Source organism: Durio zibethinus, chromosome 6 (genome assembly GCF_047325235.1).
Source record: "Durio zibethinus cultivar Kanyao isolate XHJ-2024 chromosome 6, ASM4732523v1, whole genome shotgun sequence".
Taxonomy (NCBI): Eukaryota; Viridiplantae; Streptophyta; class Magnoliopsida; order Malvales; family Malvaceae; genus Durio; species Durio zibethinus.
This window is the reverse complement of record NC_143167.1, coordinates 7,995,871-8,017,848: the sequence shown is the minus strand read 5'-3', so window position 1 is coordinate 8,017,848 and position 21,978 is coordinate 7,995,871. Positions and strand designations below refer to the sequence as shown.

At 31.0% G+C, this 21,978-nt stretch overlaps 2 protein-coding genes and 1 pseudogene across 4 annotated transcripts; all 3 read right to left on the bottom strand.

Moving 5' to 3' along the window:
- Positions 1–2,297: 2,297 nt before the first annotated feature.
- Positions 2,298–5,855, bottom strand: LOC149518402 (ABC transporter F family member 4 pseudogene; annotated as a pseudogene). 2 transcript variants are annotated; one of them, XR_016342787.1, is made up of 2 exons: positions 5,639–5,855; positions 2,298–4,732 (listed from the first exon to the last, which is right to left on the bottom strand). The product of XR_016342787.1 is annotated as an ABC transporter F family member 4 pseudogene, transcript variant X2 (transcript). The 2 variants fall into 2 exon arrangements; XR_016342786.1 differs by having other exon boundaries at positions 5,659–5,855.
- A 1,192-nt stretch (positions 5,856–7,047) lies between these two features.
- Positions 7,048–18,132, bottom strand: LOC111285291 (protein CLT1, chloroplastic). The gene is made up of 10 exons (XM_022874655.2): positions 17,408–18,132; positions 11,984–12,129; positions 11,367–11,404; positions 10,542–10,657; positions 9,461–9,560; positions 9,332–9,367; positions 9,159–9,209; positions 8,904–9,030; positions 8,089–8,214; positions 7,048–7,620 (listed from the first exon to the last, which is right to left on the bottom strand). The coding sequence occupies exons 1-10, from the start codon at positions 17,830–17,832 to the stop codon at positions 7,436–7,438; spliced, it is 1,350 nt and encodes a 449-aa protein (XP_022730390.2). The 5' UTR covers positions 17,833–18,132; the 3' UTR covers positions 7,048–7,435.
- A 558-nt stretch (positions 18,133–18,690) lies between these two features.
- On the bottom strand, positions 18,691–20,469 carry LOC111285115 (pentatricopeptide repeat-containing protein At1g62350-like). The gene is made up of 2 exons (XM_022874371.2): positions 20,072–20,469; positions 18,691–19,392 (listed from the first exon to the last, which is right to left on the bottom strand). Exons 1-2 carry the CDS (start codon positions 20,402–20,404, stop codon positions 18,976–18,978), a joined length of 750 nt encoding a protein of 249 aa, XP_022730106.1. The 5' UTR covers positions 20,405–20,469; the 3' UTR covers positions 18,691–18,975.
- Positions 20,470–21,978: the final 1,509 nt, after the last annotated feature.

Below are 21,978 nucleotides of genomic sequence, written 5' to 3'. Positions count from 1 at the left end.
ATGACTAACGAGAAATTTTTTACTTGTTGCATCTTTGGTCATACACCTAATCTCCAATTTGTCCCATAACTCCTTTGCAATAGCCTTGTTTTGGTAGGTATTAAACAAGCTATCGACAAACTATTTAGAATATGACTTTTACACATGTAATCCTCATTATCCCATTTCTACATCTCTCTTATGTAGCAACAAATTCTTCTATTTCATTTTCTTCTAGCATGAAAATAATCAGAACATATACACCCTTCAAGTTTGAAAGCAAGAAATACATCTTCTTTATCATCTTCGAAATTTACCACCATCAAAATGATCCAATTTGATAAAACTAGAAGCCAATTCCCTAAGCGTTGCTCCAATAGCCAATGTTGAAATGAATAAAACTTTAAGATTGTTGGAGCAAACACTGAAAAACTAGAATTACTGCTTCTAGTAAATATGAAATTTTGACGAAAGGCTTTAAGACGTGTAATGGTGTCACTTTTTTTATTATTTAATTAGTAGGTGTGTAAAAGAATTACAGATAATAAACTTTAATGAAATTCAATGATTGATTGCGTTTTATGCTGATGAAATCAATCCACCGAGTAATCACCAATGTATCACAAGGTCACTGAACTTTTATAAATATTTTCTGCAGCAAAATTTTTATAAAAAAAAAATCTTAAGATTGAAGAAAGAGAGAGAATTTCAAGTATTGTTTTTGTCTATTTTCAAAAAATTAGAGGAGCTTTTTATAAACAGATAAGTATCTTTTTCTACAGACATGATTGTTTATTTTGAATAGATAAAAACTATATTTTAAAACAGTTGAAACTGTTCATTTTGAACCAAATTTATCTTTCTATTTTGAACATATTTAACTATCTGTCTTTTTTTTTTTTCAATGTGAGATTATTTTTCATATTTTATTTTAAAAATCTCTAACAATTTAAGCTATAAACATTAAAATTAAAATTTTAAAGTTTTTTTTGTCAATGGATATATATTTCAAACGTGACAATTAGTGACTGATAGTGGTTTTTTTAAAGAACTGTTTATCAACCCTAGTATGTTGTTTTATTTTACTTATTTTTCCTGAAATAGTAACATCACTTAAGATAGGCTGAGTGTTTTTTTTTTCACCATAGCTTAAACTTAGAATACATCTGTTTCTCCTCGCTCCCGTTCAACCTGAACCTTCACTTATACCTGGCGACTTCTTTAGCGAGGACTAAACATGGCATGTGCAGGGGCGGGTGCGGACAAAGCTGGATACTAATTAGTATATGGCATTGATGCCAATTTCTTGAGTCAAGGAAACAATTAATATCAGGATTTTACTGCTTTTAAAATGGCTTCGACGTTTCGTGATCTTTGATGAACGCCAAGTAAGTGATGTATTGTTGGAGGAACATAAGATGCAGTTCGAGTGTATACTTTGTGGCCTTTCCTAGCAAAAGCTTAGCCGATAGGTCAAGATAGGGGATGAAATAGCCGCAGGCAAACCAAAGAAACATGCTATGAGAAGGATTTTTTCTTTTTGGCCAACAGGCTATGAGAAAGATGAGAACTTGGATTTGTTCATAATTGAAAATGTACAATAATTTGCTGGGGCTGATACAGGTGTTGGTGTAGGAAATAAAAAAAAAAAAAATTTAAGGCCATTTCTCCTAGATATTTTTGGTAAATAATTATTTAATTATATATATTAAGAAAGATATATTTGATGGTATTAATTATGATAAATGATGCAATTATATTTTTTTACGATATAAAAACCCATTGTGTATAATTGTAATAATATAACAATATATTATTTTACATTTTTATTTATAATTTTTTATATATTATAAATAAACGCCTTCTAAAAATCCTAAATCCGCCTGATAATTTGTTGTGATAATGTTAGGGGAATGGGAATAGGCTCAAAGAGTAACCCAGTTATATATATATTTTACTCCTTGTAATGTCACAAGGAGGTTCGTACATATAATATTCCTTGTTTAATTCCAATAAACACAGCCATGAGGCAATGAGCTTGCTTTCCAGCTCACAAAAATATATGTTCTAATCAAATCTGTTGAATGATCTATTATTTTTGCAGTTCAGCAAAGATTTATAATAGAGAAAACTGAGAACAAAAGATTAAAAAAGAAAACCGAAAAGTGACTTATATAAGCCCACCAAAAAATTGTATGACGAAATATGGAAAATTTTTGGAAACATCATCAAAATGGCATGCAAGCCTTTCTGCAGAAGCTTCCGCTTATCTAATGCAAACAGACTCTATATTCTGGAAAAAAATAACAATTCTAACATCCTGAAAAAGAATTTCATACCAACAAAAGTACACCACCAAATATAACTTAGTAACTGATACGAGCTTGGTTTATTCCTAGCTTACAACGCCAAATTCCTAGGCTCTGAATTTCTAACAAATCTGCAATACAGGTGGACACATTTTTTTCCAGAAAAATTAATATGAAGAAAATTGCAGGTCTTAATTCATTTATATAGCTAAATATAAATATTATGGAAAATTCAATACATACATTAACTGCCGCATCACTCATCAACTTCTGCTCTAATCTCTCTTAGCAGCTCGTCTTTGTAGTCTTCAAAAGTACCAGGGAAAGTGTCCACAGTCCCATTATCTACCACCCAAATTTGACTCTTCTCTTCATCCTCACAGACACGTGATATGAGCCGAGAGTCATGACTTACGAGGACAACTCCACCAGTAAACTCATCTAGTGCATCAGCCAAAGCATCTATGCTTTGCATGTCCAAATGGTTTGTGGGCTCATCCAATAGCAATATGTGAGGTTTTGACATGGAAATTGAAGTAAAAACAACTCGAGCTTTCTGTCCTCCAGATAATTTTGCAATTGGAGTGAGGTGATTATGGCTGGGAAGTCCAAATTTCCCAAGTTTCGCTCGTACTGCCTCCTGCTTGCTAAGTCCTTCTTGATCTGGATGAAGACGAAGAAGATACTGCACTGGTGTCTCCTCCATAGTTAGTAGATCTACAAAGTGTTGTGAATACCTCCCAATCCTCAACTTCTGACTCCTTCGTACTTCACCTTCTGTTGGAACCAGATCACCAGCAATAAGGTTCAAGAGAGTAGATTTACCAGCTCCATTGGGCCCAACAATGGCAACTCGAGTACCCATATCAATGCCCAAATCAACATCTGAGAGCCTGAAATCGTCCCGATTAGGATAACTGAAGCTTACATTTATTATCTGCAAAAGAGGCGGTGTTAGTTCAGTAGGCTCAGGGAAGTGGAACTCCACACTGTAATCTCTCCACTTCTTTGGGGCCTCAGCTGGAGTTTCATCCTCGTCAATCTTGCCCTTTCCCTTGTTCTTTGCTGCTTCTTTTGCTGCCACAAACTTTGCTCGATCTTTTACCTTCTCCTGCTGAACTCGGTTCCCTGACCTTTTTGCAGCTTTTACCTGCTTCTCATAAATTTCAAACTTCTTATTCATCTCTTTACGACGCTGTTCATACCCTGATTCAAAATCATCAAAGTTTCCACGGTAAAACTGGAGCTTGAGATCATGGAGATGAATAATTTCAGTGCAAACAGTATTAAGAAAATCTCGATCATGAGAAACAACCACCAATGTTTTCTTCCAGCGGTATAAATATTCCTCCAACCAAAGAACAGCCCTAAGGTCAAGGTGGTTAGTCGGTTCATCTAACAGCAAAAGAGTTGGTTGCACAAAAAGTGCCCTAGCTAGAGATATTCTCATCCTCCAGCCACCACTAAACGACCGGGTGGGACGACCTTGCATTTCTTTGGTGAAACCCAACCCAGCAAGAATCTTTGATGCCTGAGCTTCAGCAGCATCTGAACCCAAGATCTGCAACTTCTCATACAATTCTGCAAGCCTTTCTCCTGCATCATCCCCATTAAGATCACTGTCATCCTCTCCTCCAGGAGCTGAAGATGAATTTTGTAAAACTGAAACTTCTTCTCGAAGCCTAAGTAGCTCTTCATTTGCAGAAACAACTGCCTGAAGGGCAGTTCTATCATCACCAACCACCTCCTGTTCAACCAAAAGCACATCAATATTTTTTGGCACTGGAATCTTCCTCCAAGCAAGAAGCTTTAACAAGGTAGACTTGCCCATCCCATTTGGTCCAACCAAACCATATCTTTTACCATGTGATATCTTAAGTGAGGTATTCTTTAGAAGCTCTTTCCCACGAGCTGATACAGAGAAATTGTCTATGGTTATATCTTTGACATTAGCATCAGCTTCATCCTCACCATCAAGGACAGAAGCCCGACTACCAATAACCACTGTGAAAGCATCATGATCATCTTTAAGGGCCTCCTGTTTCGCCAGCTCGGAAGCTTGAGCGGAAAGCATTTCCTTCTTTTCACGTTTCTTTAGTTCCTTTTCACTTATGGAGGTATCAAGTGGCCTCAAGCCCTGCCTCTGGTGTCTGTTAGACTGAGTTTGTTCTTCCTCAGAGGCATACTCATCCTCCTCCTCATCTGACGGTGGGAGATCAATTCCATCAGTATAAGATGAAACCTTTGGACCCTTTGCCTTTGGTTTAGCTGAAGAAGCGCTAAAAGAAGACACCCCCTTCTTTGTTTTCTCAGGTTTCTGGTCCATGCTAGCAAGCATAGCTGAAACAGAGAGTTTCTCCTTTTTCACATCTTTGCTGCTTCCCTTAACTTTAGCAGTAGCAGCACTCTCCTCTTGTTTTTTCTTTCCCATTGCAACAATTACTCTGCTCAAATCAACATATCAAAAAACAATTATCAAATAAGCTCAATTTGAATGTTGCTTTGTCATTGTTTTTATCAATTTTATGCCTTTTACTATTTTCATTTGGTTCCTTAAAAGTTGCTAAAAAGCAGAAGCAATTAACAAAAAGTGAAACGATATTTGATTAGAATTGAATAAATAAGTATATAAACGAATGCAGCACTGCTGACTAATCTATGCTTGTTGGGCTGCTTTTCTCCTTCTTTCTAGTAATGACTTGTATGATGTTTCACTACTAAAAGTACAAGAACAAAATTCGAATTTTTATCATTCAAAAGCTATAATCTTAATCTTGTTATTTACTATTGAGTTACTAAAGGAATCATAGGACCTTCAAAACTTATAGTATATATATATTTTTTTAATTCTAACAGGTTGATTAAAAAAATTCCCCTAAAATTTTATAGCTTCTGGTATTCCTAAATCCCAATTAGGATCAACAATTGCAAAGTCTCCTAATCGGCACAAATGGATTAATTAATTTTCTTTCAAAAATATTCCAAGATGAAATTCCACAACCATAATACATACACACCTACAGGTTAAATTAAAGTATTAGATCATATAATAATTAATCAATTGAAAAACGGAATAATTAGGGATTAGAAAAAACCTAACCTAAAATCAAACTCTGTTTCGGTTCAAATCTATCAGTATTAATCATAGTTTTGAAAGTACGAGCAAGAATTAAACAAAATCATCTCAAACTTTTTTTTTTCTTTCTGAGAAGCCAAACATCATATAGCTTAAAAAAGCAGATACCCTAAATTTGTCGAATCAACAAAAAATTAAAATAAATAAATGTATCGATTGAAGAAAGTTCAATTAGAAGTTTAAATCATCGGCCAAAAATTCCATAAATATATACCTGGGTTTCTAGTTACGCACCTATTAGCTGAATCGGAAAGAAAACCAAACTGAATCTTCAAAATCTGAAGAGAGAAACGGAATAAAACCAAAACTGAAGTGAAGAGATCTTCAAAAATAATAGAAGAACAGTGAGAAAAGGAATAAATAGGTTTTTTTTTTTTTTTTTTTTTTTGCGGTCTCTGGGTAGGAATAAGAGAAAGAGAGCATCGACCTATGTTTCTTTTTATTTTTCCTTCTCCCCTTTAAATTCCAAAATTAAAAATAAAATGAAAAATAGTATGGGATGGAAATTAAAAAGTGAGAAGAATTTTTTTTCTTATTAAAGATTTGTTCTTTGTAAGAGCGCTCCAAAAATAAACTTCTGAATGCACAACAGAGAAATAGTATTTTTCAATTAATGAACTTTTTTTACAAATTATAAAAAAAATACAGTACATTGATTTTTCGGATCCAATTAATAAAACCTCAGATACTCTGTCCTTGGCAATTGATTTATTGATAATAGTTTTTTTTCTTTAAATTTCAAAAAATCTTCAGATGTCCAATTCTTTGCCTTACTCCTTTTTGTTTTTTTTTTTTTTGTCATTTTTCTGGACCAAATCTTTTTATCAATATTTGCTAAAAATATATAAATATTTCAAAAAATATCAAAATATTTTCTAATTCTTACATAAAAAGTTATCCCTCAGCATCGTTTGTGCATTTATTTAATTAAAATATAAAAATATGCAATGATGGATGAGTTTGCCAAATCACCCCAGTTAAAAATACTCTGTTTTCATTTGAAAAATGAACATTCAAGCTTTTTCTTTTTTACACGGAATACTAAAACGAATAAACAATTTACAAATACGGAACGGAGAGTCAAATCTTATCGCAAAAGTAATGATTACTTTGTTTTTCCTTTTTCTATTTTGAGTCATTAATTGTGCTTCACCACGGAGGACATCATATGCATTCATAGATCAGTTATAATTAAAATTATATAAAAATAATCATAAGTGTAAATTTTATATAATATTTTTTAAAATTTATAGTAAAATTTGTTAAATTTAATAAACGAAATTAAAATAATAACACATATTTTTTAACATATTTAAAAAAATAAAAAAAATTAATTTAAAATAATATTATTATTTTCATCCTACTTATAAGATTAAAAAATTTTACTATTAATTTATCAAATAATTTTTTTATTTTAATATATCTTGCGTAATTTTAAATTTTAATTAAGGAAAAACATATGATAGTTTTTAACACCTTTTATTAAGTTTAAAAAACCTTCATGAACAACTTAAAATTTAGTTCATTCTTTAAAAAACGAAGATTAAAGTTCAATCCTCGAAGCTCATAAATTCCCATTAGCTTCAACTTTTTTGTTAAAAAAAAAAAAAAATCATAAGAACGTGTAGAAAATGAACTCATAATATTGCTTCACGAAATCCATTCTTCCTAACATTCTGTTAAATGATACACTTCGATTTCCTATTTTTGTCAAACGACTAGAATTGATTAAGTCTCTACCTCTCACCAAATTTTACTTTCATTCCTTTTCTTCTTTTTTTTTTTTAGTTTTCTTTTTTCCCCTCCGCTTGAATATAGAGGTGCATGATGCACACTAAGGAACCAAGCATTTTACAACAAAGAAGAACGTTCTCCTTCCTCCTACCGTATTTCTGACGATTGGAGGGCCCGACATGCTCTAGTCACTATGACATTGATAATTATGATGATGACGATAATCACATTCTTGAAGGAGATAAGGCAATTGATGATAACAATGGATTATCACATTCTACCCAGAAGGTGAAGGTGAAGGTGAAGGTGAAGGCAAGGCACTGGTGGAACCAGATGGTGACCAAGCATAGATAAGCAACCCCATCACAAGGATGATTGCTCCTGCAACAAAACCGGTTGGAAGCGACGATGCAACACCAAGATATGGTAGCGGCAGTGTGAACACATAGACTGAAATAGGCACTGCAGTGCAGGTTCCGCAACAAAATTTCAATCATACAAACCAACAGCAGATTGTTATCTATTTAATTATGTATTCCTGGGAGAGAAAGGCTCCTATTTAGAGCAGCATACTGGCATTTATAGTAGCCAAATCAGATTTATCAAATTAACTTACAGCACATGAGCACTGTTAAAATGTTTGCACAGTGCAAGCTTCGGGTTCAAATCTTGCCACACAACTTGGCAGTGCCCAATTATGCATGCTTAACTTTAAAACTAATGTATATATATATATATATATATATATATTTATTTATTTATTTATTTATGTTTATGTTTATATTTATATTTATATATATATATATATATATTAATATATTAGAAGCATGGACACAGGCATATAGATAAAGTGGAGATTTGATCAAATCAGTCCCCTGCAACTAATAAACCGATATTGAAAAGGATAATGGAGGAAAAACAAAGACATACCTGAAAAAGTGGATGCAAGTGAAGAAACCACAGCAGAAGATATCTTTAGGAGATGCAGCAATGATATGTTAAACCCCATGTTGACAATAACAAACAGCAAAGGCAGTAGTGGTGCGCCATCACATCCTGCAGCCACCGAAATTTTGAAGTAACTAAATCACTCCATTCAAAACACAATCCAGTCACAACAGAGGTTAAAATGGAACGGTTAATCTGAGTAGCAAGCCAACTCTATAAGTAACAAATAGAACTTCCATCAATTCTTTTCTCTTATGGATGGATGTGCAACAATATCCCCCTTTCTTGATCTTTGGTTTTATCTAGGTATCCTGGATCTCTGTTTGAGAATTTTATTGGTGCAAAAGACTACAATTACTGATAGGACAAAATCAAATTTCTATCACTGTCAAAACATGCTTTGTTTTCAGAGGTGCTACTTTACTTTTTATGTCAAATCACAAACATTTTTTTCCTTATCCTTATCAACGTTTTTACTTCATATTTGATATTTCTAAGATGTTTAATACACAGTATTAAGAACTATAAAGCTTTTTCTCTCTCAGCCAAGGTCTGAATCTGATGATGAGCAAACTTTTATCTCATGTGTGCTCATCAGTTGGGATCCAAGCCCTCTACTAGTAAAATTTTCTAAAATATGTCTATTTCTTGCATGAGGTATGACGTGCAATTTATGGGCATATTCATGGCACACTATGCCTTCCATTTGAAATGCAATCATTGCCTACACTCCTCAGAATGGAATCGGTAGACGTTTACAGTAGATAGAAGATAATGAAACAATTATGATGGCTTACCACTTGATAAAGTACCACTAATGTTCAAGAAGCAAGCTGCACCGTCTTTAAGATAGTTTGGAAGCTGACTAAATGGAATGCCCCAAAGTTTTGATAAAAAGGGTAGAAGTAGGCAAATGAATAATGCCTGCACTAAACATGGTACAATCACATTAACATCCAACCAAGATCCAAAATAAAAAGACCATTAAAAGGAGACTTTTAAGTAAAAATTGCCACAGAACCTAGTACTGTAACTCAGTACACGGTACTTACTTGAAATGCAGAACCATAGGAATTTACAACAAATAGATCTACTGAACCACCCTGCAACAAATGCAAGAAAATATTCTTTAATACAATGCATGCTCTCACACAAAATTTTCTCAGCTGTTTATGTTCAATTTGACCAACAAAATACAGGGACTTTCCAACTGTAAACATCATACTTTTAATCGCTGTGCGGCATCCAAAAAGATTACTTCCTGCAAATGATTAAATATCACATGTTACATGAATGCGTTATATAGAACTTGGAAATTGTTAGCTACTCAGATTTCAGTAAGAAACCCAACAACCTTAAGAACAGTATCAGCTGCTTGCAACAAAAAAGAAACTATCATCAATAGACTCCAAAATATCCCAGCTTCCTTCATCGAATGACCACTGCTGGATCCACTGCAGAAGTAAACATAGGCAATAAATCTAATTCTCAGTCTCTGGAACTGGAAGAATCATTATAAGAAAACTGGTAAATTAGACATTATAAAAAGGTTGTGACTGTGTCTTAAATCACCACAATTAATTAAGGCTCCATTTGGATAGGTGGAGAGTGCAGCTCCTACCATACTGGCCACCCATCTAGAAGGAGCTTGAAACTAATAAAAGTATATCTGTATTATTTGAATTAAATCTAAATAATGTTAGCAACTATAATACAGATTTGCCTTCAAAATTAGTAGATTCATACAGAATATGACACTAAAATAATATGAATTAGCTATGATGCTAAAAGAAAGATCAATGACTGGTTCAGCTGGCCTTACAAATGGAGGAAGAAGGTAGTCAACATCGATGCCACCAGGAAAATATCATCTTAAATATTTCTTTTTCTGACATATATCAAGCAATTGGTTTAATGCTCTTGTCAAAGGAATACAACAAGACTTTGCCCTCTAATTGAAACAAACCTTTAGGAACAAATTCACCAATCGGTAATGAACAATTCAATTTACCATTAAAAACAGAAAGTTATTCACAGAGTTATAAAGATTGGCATTGCAATTTGTAAGCTAAAACAGAGACCTTCAACTTCCAAGGTTGTCATACAAGAAGACAAAGAATGGTATTTCTAAAATTTCATTGCTACTCCTAAAATGTTTAAAGAAATAAATGGTCAACTAGTGTTTTCATTATTTTGTTTTAATCATCTTAAAGGAGATTTGAAGCCTTAGTTTTTATACCAACCTCTCCATCCAGCTATACCAGTAAGACTGTGCTACTTTTCATGAGACTGCAATTAAAATCCACTAAAAACTGCAATATTATCAGTTAAGTTTTGAGAATTCCAGGTAGTTTGAGGAGACACCTAGAAATTGCACCAACAAAATTAATAGATATATAAATTGAAGATTAGAATTCAAAATGGTTACAAGTTACCTTGCTACAGTTATGATTACGCCAACAGCTACAAGAAAGCATCCAAGTAGTTGATTTACTCTATATCTCCTCCCAAGAAAAATAATGGACAGGAGAATTTGCCACACAAGAAATGTCTGCAGAAGTCATAGACCACAAAGTAACTATTCAGTGCTTATGCATCAGAATGTTTAGTGTTACAAGCTCTAATGAACTTGACAACAAAACACTGAATGGAAATATGCTAAAAGGAACTTATCCAATCCCATGTATACCTGCATCAAGTATTGTTTCAGATTAATATAAATGAAAACATGCCTTCTTCCTTAAACATTTTCGTTTCTGACCAATAACTTTGGACAGGTTTTGCATTGCGTGATAATTGAGCTCATTCAGCTACATTCTTTATAAAATTGTCAAGTAAAAGCTTAGAGACTAAAACAACCTTACAAATCAACCAAACAGAAAAATCAACTAGCAGAATTATTCTGGTTCTTTACATGTATAATTCTACTTGGTTGTTTTCAAGATTATTTTAGCTATTATTGATCTCAAAAAGATTTTGGTTTACCATCTTCTCAAATTGTTCAACTTCTTTATATGTATAAATCTACTTTTTTTAAAGATAATTCTAGCTATTATTTATCTCAAAAAGCTTTTGTTTTACGATATTATTATTCCTCTGTCATTAAGGCATAGAGGTGGAATTGGCCTTCAAATCAAGAACTTTTGGCTTTAGCAATTCATATTTGAAAGCAACATTTGTGGCCAATAAAGGCACTAGTGCATTAGTGAAATGGGGGTTCTTCTAGTTGATGCTGAACATAAGCAGTGAATGTTTCTTACCTGAGACAAAATTGGAATAGATGCCCCAGATAGAATTGCTGAACAAAGATAGAGAAAAATGTATATTAGGATTTACTGCACCAACAAAATTATAAACTCTATTATTTACTCCCACAAAATTCATGTTTACTTAAACATGAATTAAGAAAATAAATATTGCGGCCAAAAAAAGATGAAAATAAATATAGGGAACTAGTTTTAGACAGGGTGGTGCAAGTCTGAAAGCCATTGAACTAAAGGCATTTCACAAATACGTGAATATTCAATGAAAACTGACGTTACCGACCAGAACTAAGAAACATAAACATTCATATTATATTAAGAAATCAGCAAGGAGTATTTAGAATTTTGAAAACTCAAATAGCTAGCTTCTAACACCTACATTAGCATAGAAACTGTCTCCACCAAGATGCTAAGACCCCAGCAAAAAGGGATCTCATCTCAAATAGTAACAAAATAAAATAGATGACCCTCCCATATTTGGAGTCTCATTTTTCTAAATAGAAAGAGTAGACATTCTATACACACAAAACATATTCCAAAATCACCCTGCAAAGATGTTCTAGAAACATTAATTTGTGAAGTAGACATCCGAAGACATCTGAGCATGAGCTAACCTCCAGCTGCCATTCCAGTCACAGCAGCAAGTGCCTCCAAAAGGCCAACAGCAAGAAATGGAGCTTTTGGCATGGCAAGCATCTCATCTGTAACTATACCAGCTCGATACCGGAGATACAATATGGAAAAGTATACAAGTACATACCTGGAAAGCAACAAATCCAGAGTGACAGAGGTATTAGCCTAGAATAAAGTTTCCACCTAACTGATATTATGTTGTTAAGTTAATAGAATCAATTGGTTGTAAAATATCAGCAGCTTTAATATTCATTTAGCATATAAGAAACAAGAAAATTTTGAGTGAATACTCTCTTTCTCTTTAAACTCCTGAACAAACTTTTTAAATTACAAGAGGAAATTTTCAATTTTTTCTTCAAAAACAGTTCATTTTGAGTAAAATAAGAGAGGGTTTTTCACAAAACAGAAGTTTCAGAGGTAGAGTCAAACCTACTCAACCTCAATATATTCACTTTCAAATTGAGTTTGAGTAACAATTATAGACCTTTTGTCTAGGAAGGCATCAGATTCTTTGACAGTTAATAGAAATTGAAACTTTATGCTAGTAACAATATAGAGTCTTTATCCAACATATGGAAGGACTAATGAAGAATTAATTATATTTTTTCCTTTGAATATGTAAGAATAAGTATTTATTAAATTCATGTTCAAAGAAAAGGAATTTATTGCATTCATTAATTTCTAAATTATGTAAAGAATGTCAAGATTTTCAATTCAATAGTTAATTTAGGATTTCATATAAGAGATATAATAAGATTTATTTACAAATATCATGGCAAAATTGAATGCAATTTTAACATTTTGCTCAGTATTTTCTGTTTCATAGTTATATTTCTCTGTATATATTAATTTGTCTTCTTTTAATCTTAAGAAAATATATTTCAAAAAAAAAAAGGGGTGAAATAATTTATGTGTAGTAAAGATCCCAAATAAGAGCTTAACATTGTCAATAGCCTAGGATTTAAGGTTTTAACAACAATTTGTAACTATCATCAAACTATAAGGCTTTTCACATAATTTACTCAAAACTTTTTCAAAATTCTAACACATTTTGCATTCAATATTTTCCATTTGAAACTTATAAACGATGTACTAAAGAAAATCAAAACTTATAAACCTTAAAAAATTAATAATATAATACTGTGTTTGCATGTTTTCAAAAATGTATTTGTGTGCATATAATTCTTGAATGATGGAATTGGTAACTATATTGAGGTTTTAAAATATAGATATGTTTATATCAGATATAAAAACAATATCTAAGATATTTTTTGAAAATTTAATACTAAAATATTAGTATGAATAAGACACTAACACTGAGATCCACAAAACATTAACATACTCAAAGTTGTTGAATAAATTTAATATCATCATTCATTCATTGATATAAGATGCACATCCACAATAATAATTGTTGTGACCACGCATACACATATAAATTTATTTTGACAATAATTATAAAAATTTTATAAGAATATGTTTTCTTTTCATTACAAACAAAAATATATATATGCTTAGAACCATAATTCAGACGAAAGTTAATAAAAGGACTAATTGTACATGAACAATATGTGACTAGTTTCAATAAAAATTTAACATTTATTTAAGTATAATACAGTTTACACTGCTATATTTTTTGAAAAAAAAAAATAGAAACTGCCATATAAAATGCCAAAAAAGAAAAGGTGCTCCAAGAGGACCAAGACCACAAACCAAAATCAAGGACAAATGCTACTCTAGAGGGGACAGTGTCTAAACATAAAGGCAAAGCTACCACCTTGACCCACCACAAGTGTAGTAAGTCCTGGTGATGATATCATATCAATCCCTTTCTCTATAATAGAAATCAATGCATGGCACCGCACAACCGTCTTTCGATTCCCTCATCTCTTTTGTTTTTGGCTAATTATTATACCTTTTCTCATCTATGGATTTTGTTTCATTCGAACCCACCACTTGTAAAGATCAATATGACCTTAATATTTCCATGTCGATTCTATTTTGTTCCTTTTCTCATTTTTATGGATTTTTTTTTCTCCTATTAACCTTAATATCTAAATGCAATAAGAAGATTAGCAATAAGAATCTTTAAATAATGCGCAAAAGATGCTATGAAGAGCAGAACACTGGTATTCTAAAATAACATTCGCCTTATGAAAGTCATATATATAAATATAAATCATATTAGTTTCAAATGAGTAAAGCTTAGAAAATCTGCTAAAAGTAGTAAGACTACCTGTTAGGCTGTAACATTTTTCTTATGCACAAACCAAAGCTGAGCACAAGCAGGTCAATCATGCAACCCTCTATAACTTTACACATAATTTATATTCCAAAGCAAAAATCAACATTGGTCTTAAAAAATTCCCCTAATGAATTTAAGTGGGTATAACAGGCCTCACCGCAATGATTTACCCATAGAGTGTTTAAGTCACCATCGATGGTTGTTGAAACAAAATTCTAGGTTATATAATTTGACAACATCTCTTAAGCATGTAGTGAATATGAAAGAATAAGAAGTCATAACACAAACTATCTAAAGCTCAAATATTTATCCTTTTATCCAAGCAAAAGCTTAGACTAAGATGTTCAACTATGATATTATATATCTAATAATATATATATTATATAATAATATATATAAACAAGTTTGTCACATGGGCGCATATCTAACTCTCTTAAATAACATATAGAATAGTTTTTTAAAAAAATAAGATAGTTTCTTTTAATTACAAATTAAATAATTTTAAATTTACTCAAATATCAAAATTATTCAAATTATAATTAAAAATTAAATCAATTTAAGGAGATATTTTTTAAAATTAAAAATATAGAATATGGATTTTATTTTTTTAATAAATAATTTTAGTTGTTTATCAAATAACTTTATTTAAAAAATTATTTAATTATTAAAATCTTTCAAACATATTTAAAAATTACAAAAATTAAGTTTATCTAAATCTTTCAACAATTTTTTTATCTTGATTTAAAAAATTAATTTTTAAAAAAATTTACGTAAGACATTAAAAATTGAAGAAACTTTATGTAAGATTTTGAAAATTCAAAAAATTTTCATCCTAAATTTTTAAATAATAAAATCATCAAAACAATTATATGCATTTAAACTCTAATTATTAAATTTATATTTTAAATAACTGTGAAAATTTTAATATTATCTTTATCACTTATTATATCCATTTTAAATTTTAAAAAATTAATTTAAAAATTATCTATTTAATCCTAATTGCCACTAAAGAATTCTTAGATTACAAATGTAATATGTTATACATCATTCTTTTAAAATTTTTTCAATAATTCTTTTTCAAGATATATTCTATTACTATTTAAATTTTTTTTGTTTATAATTTTTTTCAAGATATATTTTATTGTTATTATAGTTCCATTTTTATGAAAAATAACATTTTTTTCAATTTATTTTTTCTTCTTTCACATATTTTGTAATATTTTTCATATTTTACATAATAATTTAGTCAAAATTACTAAAATGAAATATGTTAATATTTCTTTTATTATTTAATTTATCATTTAGTAATACACCTTTTTTATTTTTTTTAAGAAATGCATAATTTATTTTTATTTGATATAATCTTACAAGTGTATAAATATTATTGTAAACAAATATATCTAAAAGAAAGACATAATTTTTTTCTTACTATTTTCAAAAAATTTATTTTTTAATGATTAGTCAATATATATAAATTTTATATATGCTATGAGTTTTAAGATTTAAATATAATTTTGAAAAAAAAATAATATATATATATCTATATTAAATAAGTAAAATTATTTCGTGTATCACACAGATTATAATCTAGTGAACATATATAATTACTAACATATACCTAATTCAGTATTGACATTGTAAAGATGGTTTTCTATTCAACTATTTGAAGATTTTAAGAAACAAATTTGATTGATCCCATTCAAAGCGGAGTAAGTTAGTACTTGGTAGAATGGTTTAATAGTACTAGTAGTAAAATAGGAAAATTATAAGAGAATCTCTGGTTTTTATACTGTCATATATCTTTCGAGGGGTGGAAGATCTTTCTTACTTGAGGTAAAAAGTAAGAAATGGGCATTGAAAATTGGCCATAAAAAGGAACACATGGACCACGAAAAGTGGATGAATTGGTAATGGTCATTTGGGGACGGCACACTTCACCATACAACGATTCCATTAAAACTTTTGGCTGCTTCTCACCAAGCAGCCAAGTTTGGCTTTAAAATGTTCGTTAAAAATTTTTTTTTAATTTCTCAAACAGAATTTCCCCATTGCCGTCGAAGGAGAAATAGACAAGGAACAAAACATACAAAAAATTTATATTTGATGCATCTGTGAATGACGTTGACACCTCTTCAAAAAACTATAGTAGTGCATAACACCTCTCTCTCTCTCTCTCTCTCTCTCTCTCTCTCTCTATATATATATATATATATATATCAAATCTATATATCAAGAGCATCGAATATAAACTAAGAAAAAAAAAACATTTTTTTCACATGCTCTGTTGTTGATAAAAAATCTTAAGCATTGGAAGTTCACGAGAAGGCTAGGCATGGAATAAAAATAAAAAAATTGGGGATAAAAATTTTACCACTATAAGTTTTTAAAGGTTAATTTTGAATTATAATAAAATATTTAATATAATATTTAAATTATAAATTTATTAATTAATATAATATTTAAAAAATTATTTTTAACTATATATTATCATTTAATATTTATTTTTAATGTGATTAATTTTAAATGATAATATATGATTAAAATTTTTTAATATTATATTAATTAATAAATTTATAATTTAAATATTATATTAAAAAATTTTAAATTTTACATTTAATATTTTAATATAATTTAATTCCGAGAAGATTGATAACATTAACTCCTTTTTAACCACTTTTTTACCACTATATTAACAGTAACGTGGAAACAGCAAACAAAGCTATGCCAGAAATAAAAATCCACATGAAAAAAATTAGTGTCGTCGCCCCCTCCCCCCCCCCCCCCCCATTATAATAAAATATTTAACATCGTATTCAAATTTTAAAAAATTTTAAATGTGATGTCTCAAAATTTTAATTTATTAATTAAAATAATATTTACTTAATATAACTAAATGATGATAATAAAAAACCTTTTAAATACCTCATCAATTAACAAATTTATAATTCATAAATTATATTAAATATTTTTAAAATTTAAATATAATATTAAATATTCTATTATAATTTCACAGTATATCATATTATTATGCCGTATTATTATCCTTAAGAAAAAGAAATTCTAAAAATACGTGCACACTAATAAAGATCAAGGAACAATTTTTTTTTAAATAAATTAAAAAAAAAAAAAAACAAATCAATAATGCAGAGATTTTGGGTACCCGAATGTGGCGAGCTGAGCCAGAAAGAAAGGGTAGTGCTTGAGAGGAATCAAAGCCAGCTTATACAGCACTCGATTCCCAACTCCCAACAACACAGTCACCGCCGCTGCAACCACCATCTCCACCTCCCGATTCCTCTCTCTCCTCCCAACCTCTGCCGTCCGATCTCCCACAGAGTAAGAACACGGGCCTGGTCTCGCTTCCGTCTTCTTCGCGCCATCTCCTCCCTTCGATCTTCCTACTGGCCCCACAGCCTCCACTCTCCAATACTTTCTCGATTGTAAAGCGATTCCTCCAAGCAGTTGGTTATTGTAAGGCACGAGAGGGAAGACAGGAATCTTGACCGTTGGTTTTAACTTCGGCGGTTGAACCGGAATGTTTGGTAACACTGGATCGACCGTTAAACGACGGTAACATGAAGCCATCTCGACTACTTTTTATTTAAACAAAGAAATTAAATGTGAAAAAGAACACTTAAAATTAAGAATAAAAAAATTCAAAGAGAGCGAAGGAGTTTTTGGAGAGATGAATTTGAGCAGTTCTGTTCTATAAATGTATTTACAGTACGACAATGACATAGTTGTCAGATTAAAATTTTCTTCTGCAACTCTTTGGTACTTTATTATTCTTATTCTGTTTTTTTAATTAATAAAAATCTCCAGAACTCATCATGAGTGGAGGTGTGAAGTGAGTCGTTCCTGGACTTAACCCATTTTTTTTCCCTTGAATTAGAAAACAGGGGGAAAAACGGATTGAAAAGGTCAAGCAATTTAGGCAGAATCTAAATTGGAGTCACGAGACATGCAGGCCTAGTGAGCCCATTACAAGGTATACCGCGACAGTAGGAAGGAGAGGAACCCAAACCCTTTGTATAGACCGGCCTGAGGCCATGCACAATAGAAATGCCATGGTATCAGTCCATAGAAAAGCATCTTGTTGTTGATAATTGCGAATTGCAGAGAGTTTAGACGAGTAATATTTTTTTCAATTAAATATGTAGTAGTTGGATAGAGAAGATTTAAGGATAAATTAATAACTTAAAAAAAAAAAAAAAGAGGGCTGTTGATCAACAGCACCGGAAGATTCTCTGAAGAATAGTTAGCAATGGCCAAGGCAAGTGAAGAAATTTGACCATTAACCTTAACGCAAAACAATACTGAATAATTATTTTTCAGATGATCACAACCATGTAAGTATAAACAATATAAAGGAGGATAATGTATTGCAGCAAATTTGAATATTAATTGTAACACCCATTTGAAGAAACAGATGCAAAGGTAAACTACCATAATTTTAAAAGCTGCAATTGGTATTGGAATGTTCAGACTGTATATCAATTCGTTCAAAAATGCATACTGCAGTATTGCCCCAATTCTTGGTTAGAGAAATAATTCCCCAGATACAAAGGCCTAAGACCTTTCAAAATGCTTCACAAATCATAACATCAAAAGAGAGGAGTACTCAACAGGTTCTCTCTTACCTGCCATCAGCATTGACCCAAACCCCTTTTAAACCCGAGGACTAGCATCATCCCTTGTTAAGCAAACCTAGGTAATAACCAGCAAACGCTACTCACTTTCACTCTCCCTTTGGGACTCTTGATCTCCAAACAAATCTTCAGGTGGGTCATACACAATCATGTTTGGGAAAAGCTCCAAGAAATCATCTTTGACCTTCTCTCTCAGTTCTGGGTAAGGAAGGAGCCCCTTCAGAATTACTCGAAAAGGCAAAGACAAAGGAGGATCAGGGGATCGTCTCATTTCATCGTATATGTCCATGGCCTCTGATGGTAGTCCACTATCTAAGTATGCTCTGACAAGGTCTCCAAAGGTATGCTGATCAAACAAAACTTCCTCTCTTTTCAAATCTTCCCAAACCCGCCTTGATTCATCTACCTTTTTGTTTCTAGCAAGCATCATAAGCATATCCCTGAAAAAGAACATATCTGGCCGGTACCATATTTCTTTACGAACCACATCATATAACTGAAAAAAATATATATCTTAGAAATAAAGATGTAACAGAATAATTTACAAGCATCTATTTTTGAATCTACTAAGGAGTAATGACATTTTCAGTATAATGCAGCTAGCATTTCGATGGAAGCACATCAGTTGCAACTGATAACAAATTTTACCTTAGATGGCTATTAAGCATCAGAATCAAGATTCACAACTTTTTTCTTGATGAAATTACATGTACCAGTAGTCCAGTAATTACAATCACTGTCAAATACCCTTTAACGTACACCAAGTAGAATAAATCAATAAACAAGTCAAATTAACAAAACAACAACAAACTCAGATGGTGGGACCTGAATATGTGATATGTTGAAGTATAGTGTAAAGATTGAATTCACCTTCATTATCTCTCAAACTAAACGGGAGTATATAAGAATAAATCAGTATAATTTGCTACTTCTTTAGTCCATGGAGTCAGGAAATCCAAATTTAAAACTAGTAAGAAACATTGAAGCATATGGTAGTATTTGATTTGTAATCTTCTTTTCTTGCTTAGTTGTCTTTATAACTGGGAAAAGATCATCATGTTTACCTTAAGCCAATTTATCCATTATCCCACAAACTAAACCTAGAAAATTTTGATAACTTAATTTTATTATGCATCCTTCTCCAGGGGATATTTCTACAAAAACAAAAAGAGTACCTTCATGGAGAGAAAAACCTGGTCTTGTCTTTGGAACTCGGCGAGAACAGATAAGAGATCGGATTTGAGCAAGCGAGAGATGTGGGATCGGATGAAGCGGTCCAGTCGTATGTGGTTGGATTGGAGGCGCTTGAGCTCCTTGGCTGCAATCAAGCCCTCTTTGGTCATTTCTTTCTTCCGCCTCCATATCGATAAGCTTGGGCTGGAGGAGGTTGAACCTGATGTGTAGAAGCGAAACAAGGCAAGGCTTTGGTTTTCCGTTGAAGTATCATGTAAAAGCAACCGAATCGTTGCAGAAGTTTTGCCTAGAAAGCTGCAAGTTAAACGCCGCATAGAACAAAGAAGCTCTACAAGAAATTAGTCTTTTACTGAAGGGGCCAACATGTCAATAATAGTATATAACCTCATAAGTAGTATATAACCGTATATGAGAAATTATAAAATATATTATCTTTTATCTGTTTAAAAATTTTAATTGAAAAAATAAAAGATATATCTTTATTTTAATTTCATTTGTAAAATGAAAAAATTTATTGACAATGTAACTAATAATTTTTCATAATATATAATCTCATAAAAATACAAATCAAAATCTATATATCTATGCCAATAGATTAAAATTATCCCTAATTTTAATTTATTACCACATCATCAATTTTACTATTTTTGTAATTATCAAATTAATAAATAATTAGCGTTCAGTTGCATATATCTCTCAGATCCACCATTCTCAATTTCATCCTCAATGCCAATATCATCTTCCACAGTGTCACTATTATCCTATTGTAATAGACAATAAGTAGAAAATTATCAGAATTTAGCAAAGATATCTAACCTTCCACTAAAACATTAAGTAAAGGTTATATATTTTTAATTCAAACATATAGAGATAAATAAAAAACAAATTTAAGTCTGGAATCGAGATGTTATCCTCTTTTTTTTTTTTTAAGTTTAATTGGTTGAAAGCTGAAAAAGAAAAAAAAAAAAAAAAAACAGATTTTTTCAAAACTAAGTCAATTTATAAAAAAAAAAAAAAAAAAGTTTTTTTTTATTTTTTATTTTCAGTTAATTCATCAACATGAAACAAACAATATTGCTTTAGAAAATTTCAAATACCTATGAAACATGGAAACGTTATCAACAAAAGAAAACTACAAAAAAAAAAAAAAAAAAGACCACACCATAATGACGATTAAAGCATTGATTTTAACCAGGAAAATAAGAGTTATCTGGATATCGAAGGTGCAATCTGTTTAACCGGAAAGTTTATTTAGAAGAGCTTTTAATCAAATTGCTGTAAAGTAGCGGCTGCTTCTAAAGATGATTAAGTCGGTTAGGTTTAGATGCTCGACAAGTAACAACAGAAAGAAAATAAAAATAACTATACCGTTAGGGCAAGTTAGTTGGGCTGGGTCTAATAAATTTAAATCCTATTGGGCCAATTTAATAATGTTTTGAAAATTTGAATCTTGCACTTACTATTTAATTACCATAAAAGCCCAAATTTGAAGGGCTAAACTATACTTTAAATTTACAGGACAAGCGGCCAATTTAAAACGACAAGGCTTACTTGCTTGAGTTTTAAAAAAAAGCAATTCTTAATAAATCCAAATGTTTAGGGAATAATACTCCTTTTCCAAGACAAAAAAAAAAGTTTAGGGAATAATAAAAACAAAGAAGTATGAATAATAACTTCATTTTTTTTAAATCATAAAATTACTTGCTCTTAGAAATGTTCATAGGTCCGGTCGATTAGGCTTGAATTGAATTTATATTTGATATATATATTTAATTAAATTTGATCTGACTCAAAATTTTAGATTTAAAAAAAATTTTAAGCTTAACCCAAATTAAAAAAAAAAAATTTTCAAACCCACCTATTAAACTAATATATGTAATAAAAATTT

Coding starts and splice junctions, on each gene's coding strand:
- LOC111285115 (XM_022874371.2), bottom strand. CDS start 20,404: ATGCGGCGTTTAACTTGCAGCTTTCTAGGCAAAACTTCTGCAACGATT. Junction 19,393..20,071: donor AGGTTTTTCTCTCCATGAAG/GTACTCTTTTTG, acceptor TATTTTTTTCAG/TTATATGATGTGGTTCGTAA.
- LOC111285291 (XM_022874655.2), bottom strand. CDS start 17,832: ATGGCTTCATGTTACCGTCGTTTAACGGTCGATCCAGTGTTACCAAAC. Junction 9,031..9,158: donor CCTATGGTTCTGCATTTCAA/GTAAGTACCGTG, acceptor TGTTTAGTGCAG/GCATTATTCATTTGCCTACT. Junction 7,621..8,088: donor ACTTGCATCCACTTTTTCAG/GTATGTCTTTGT, acceptor CCTGCACTGCAG/TGCCTATTTCAGTCTATGTG.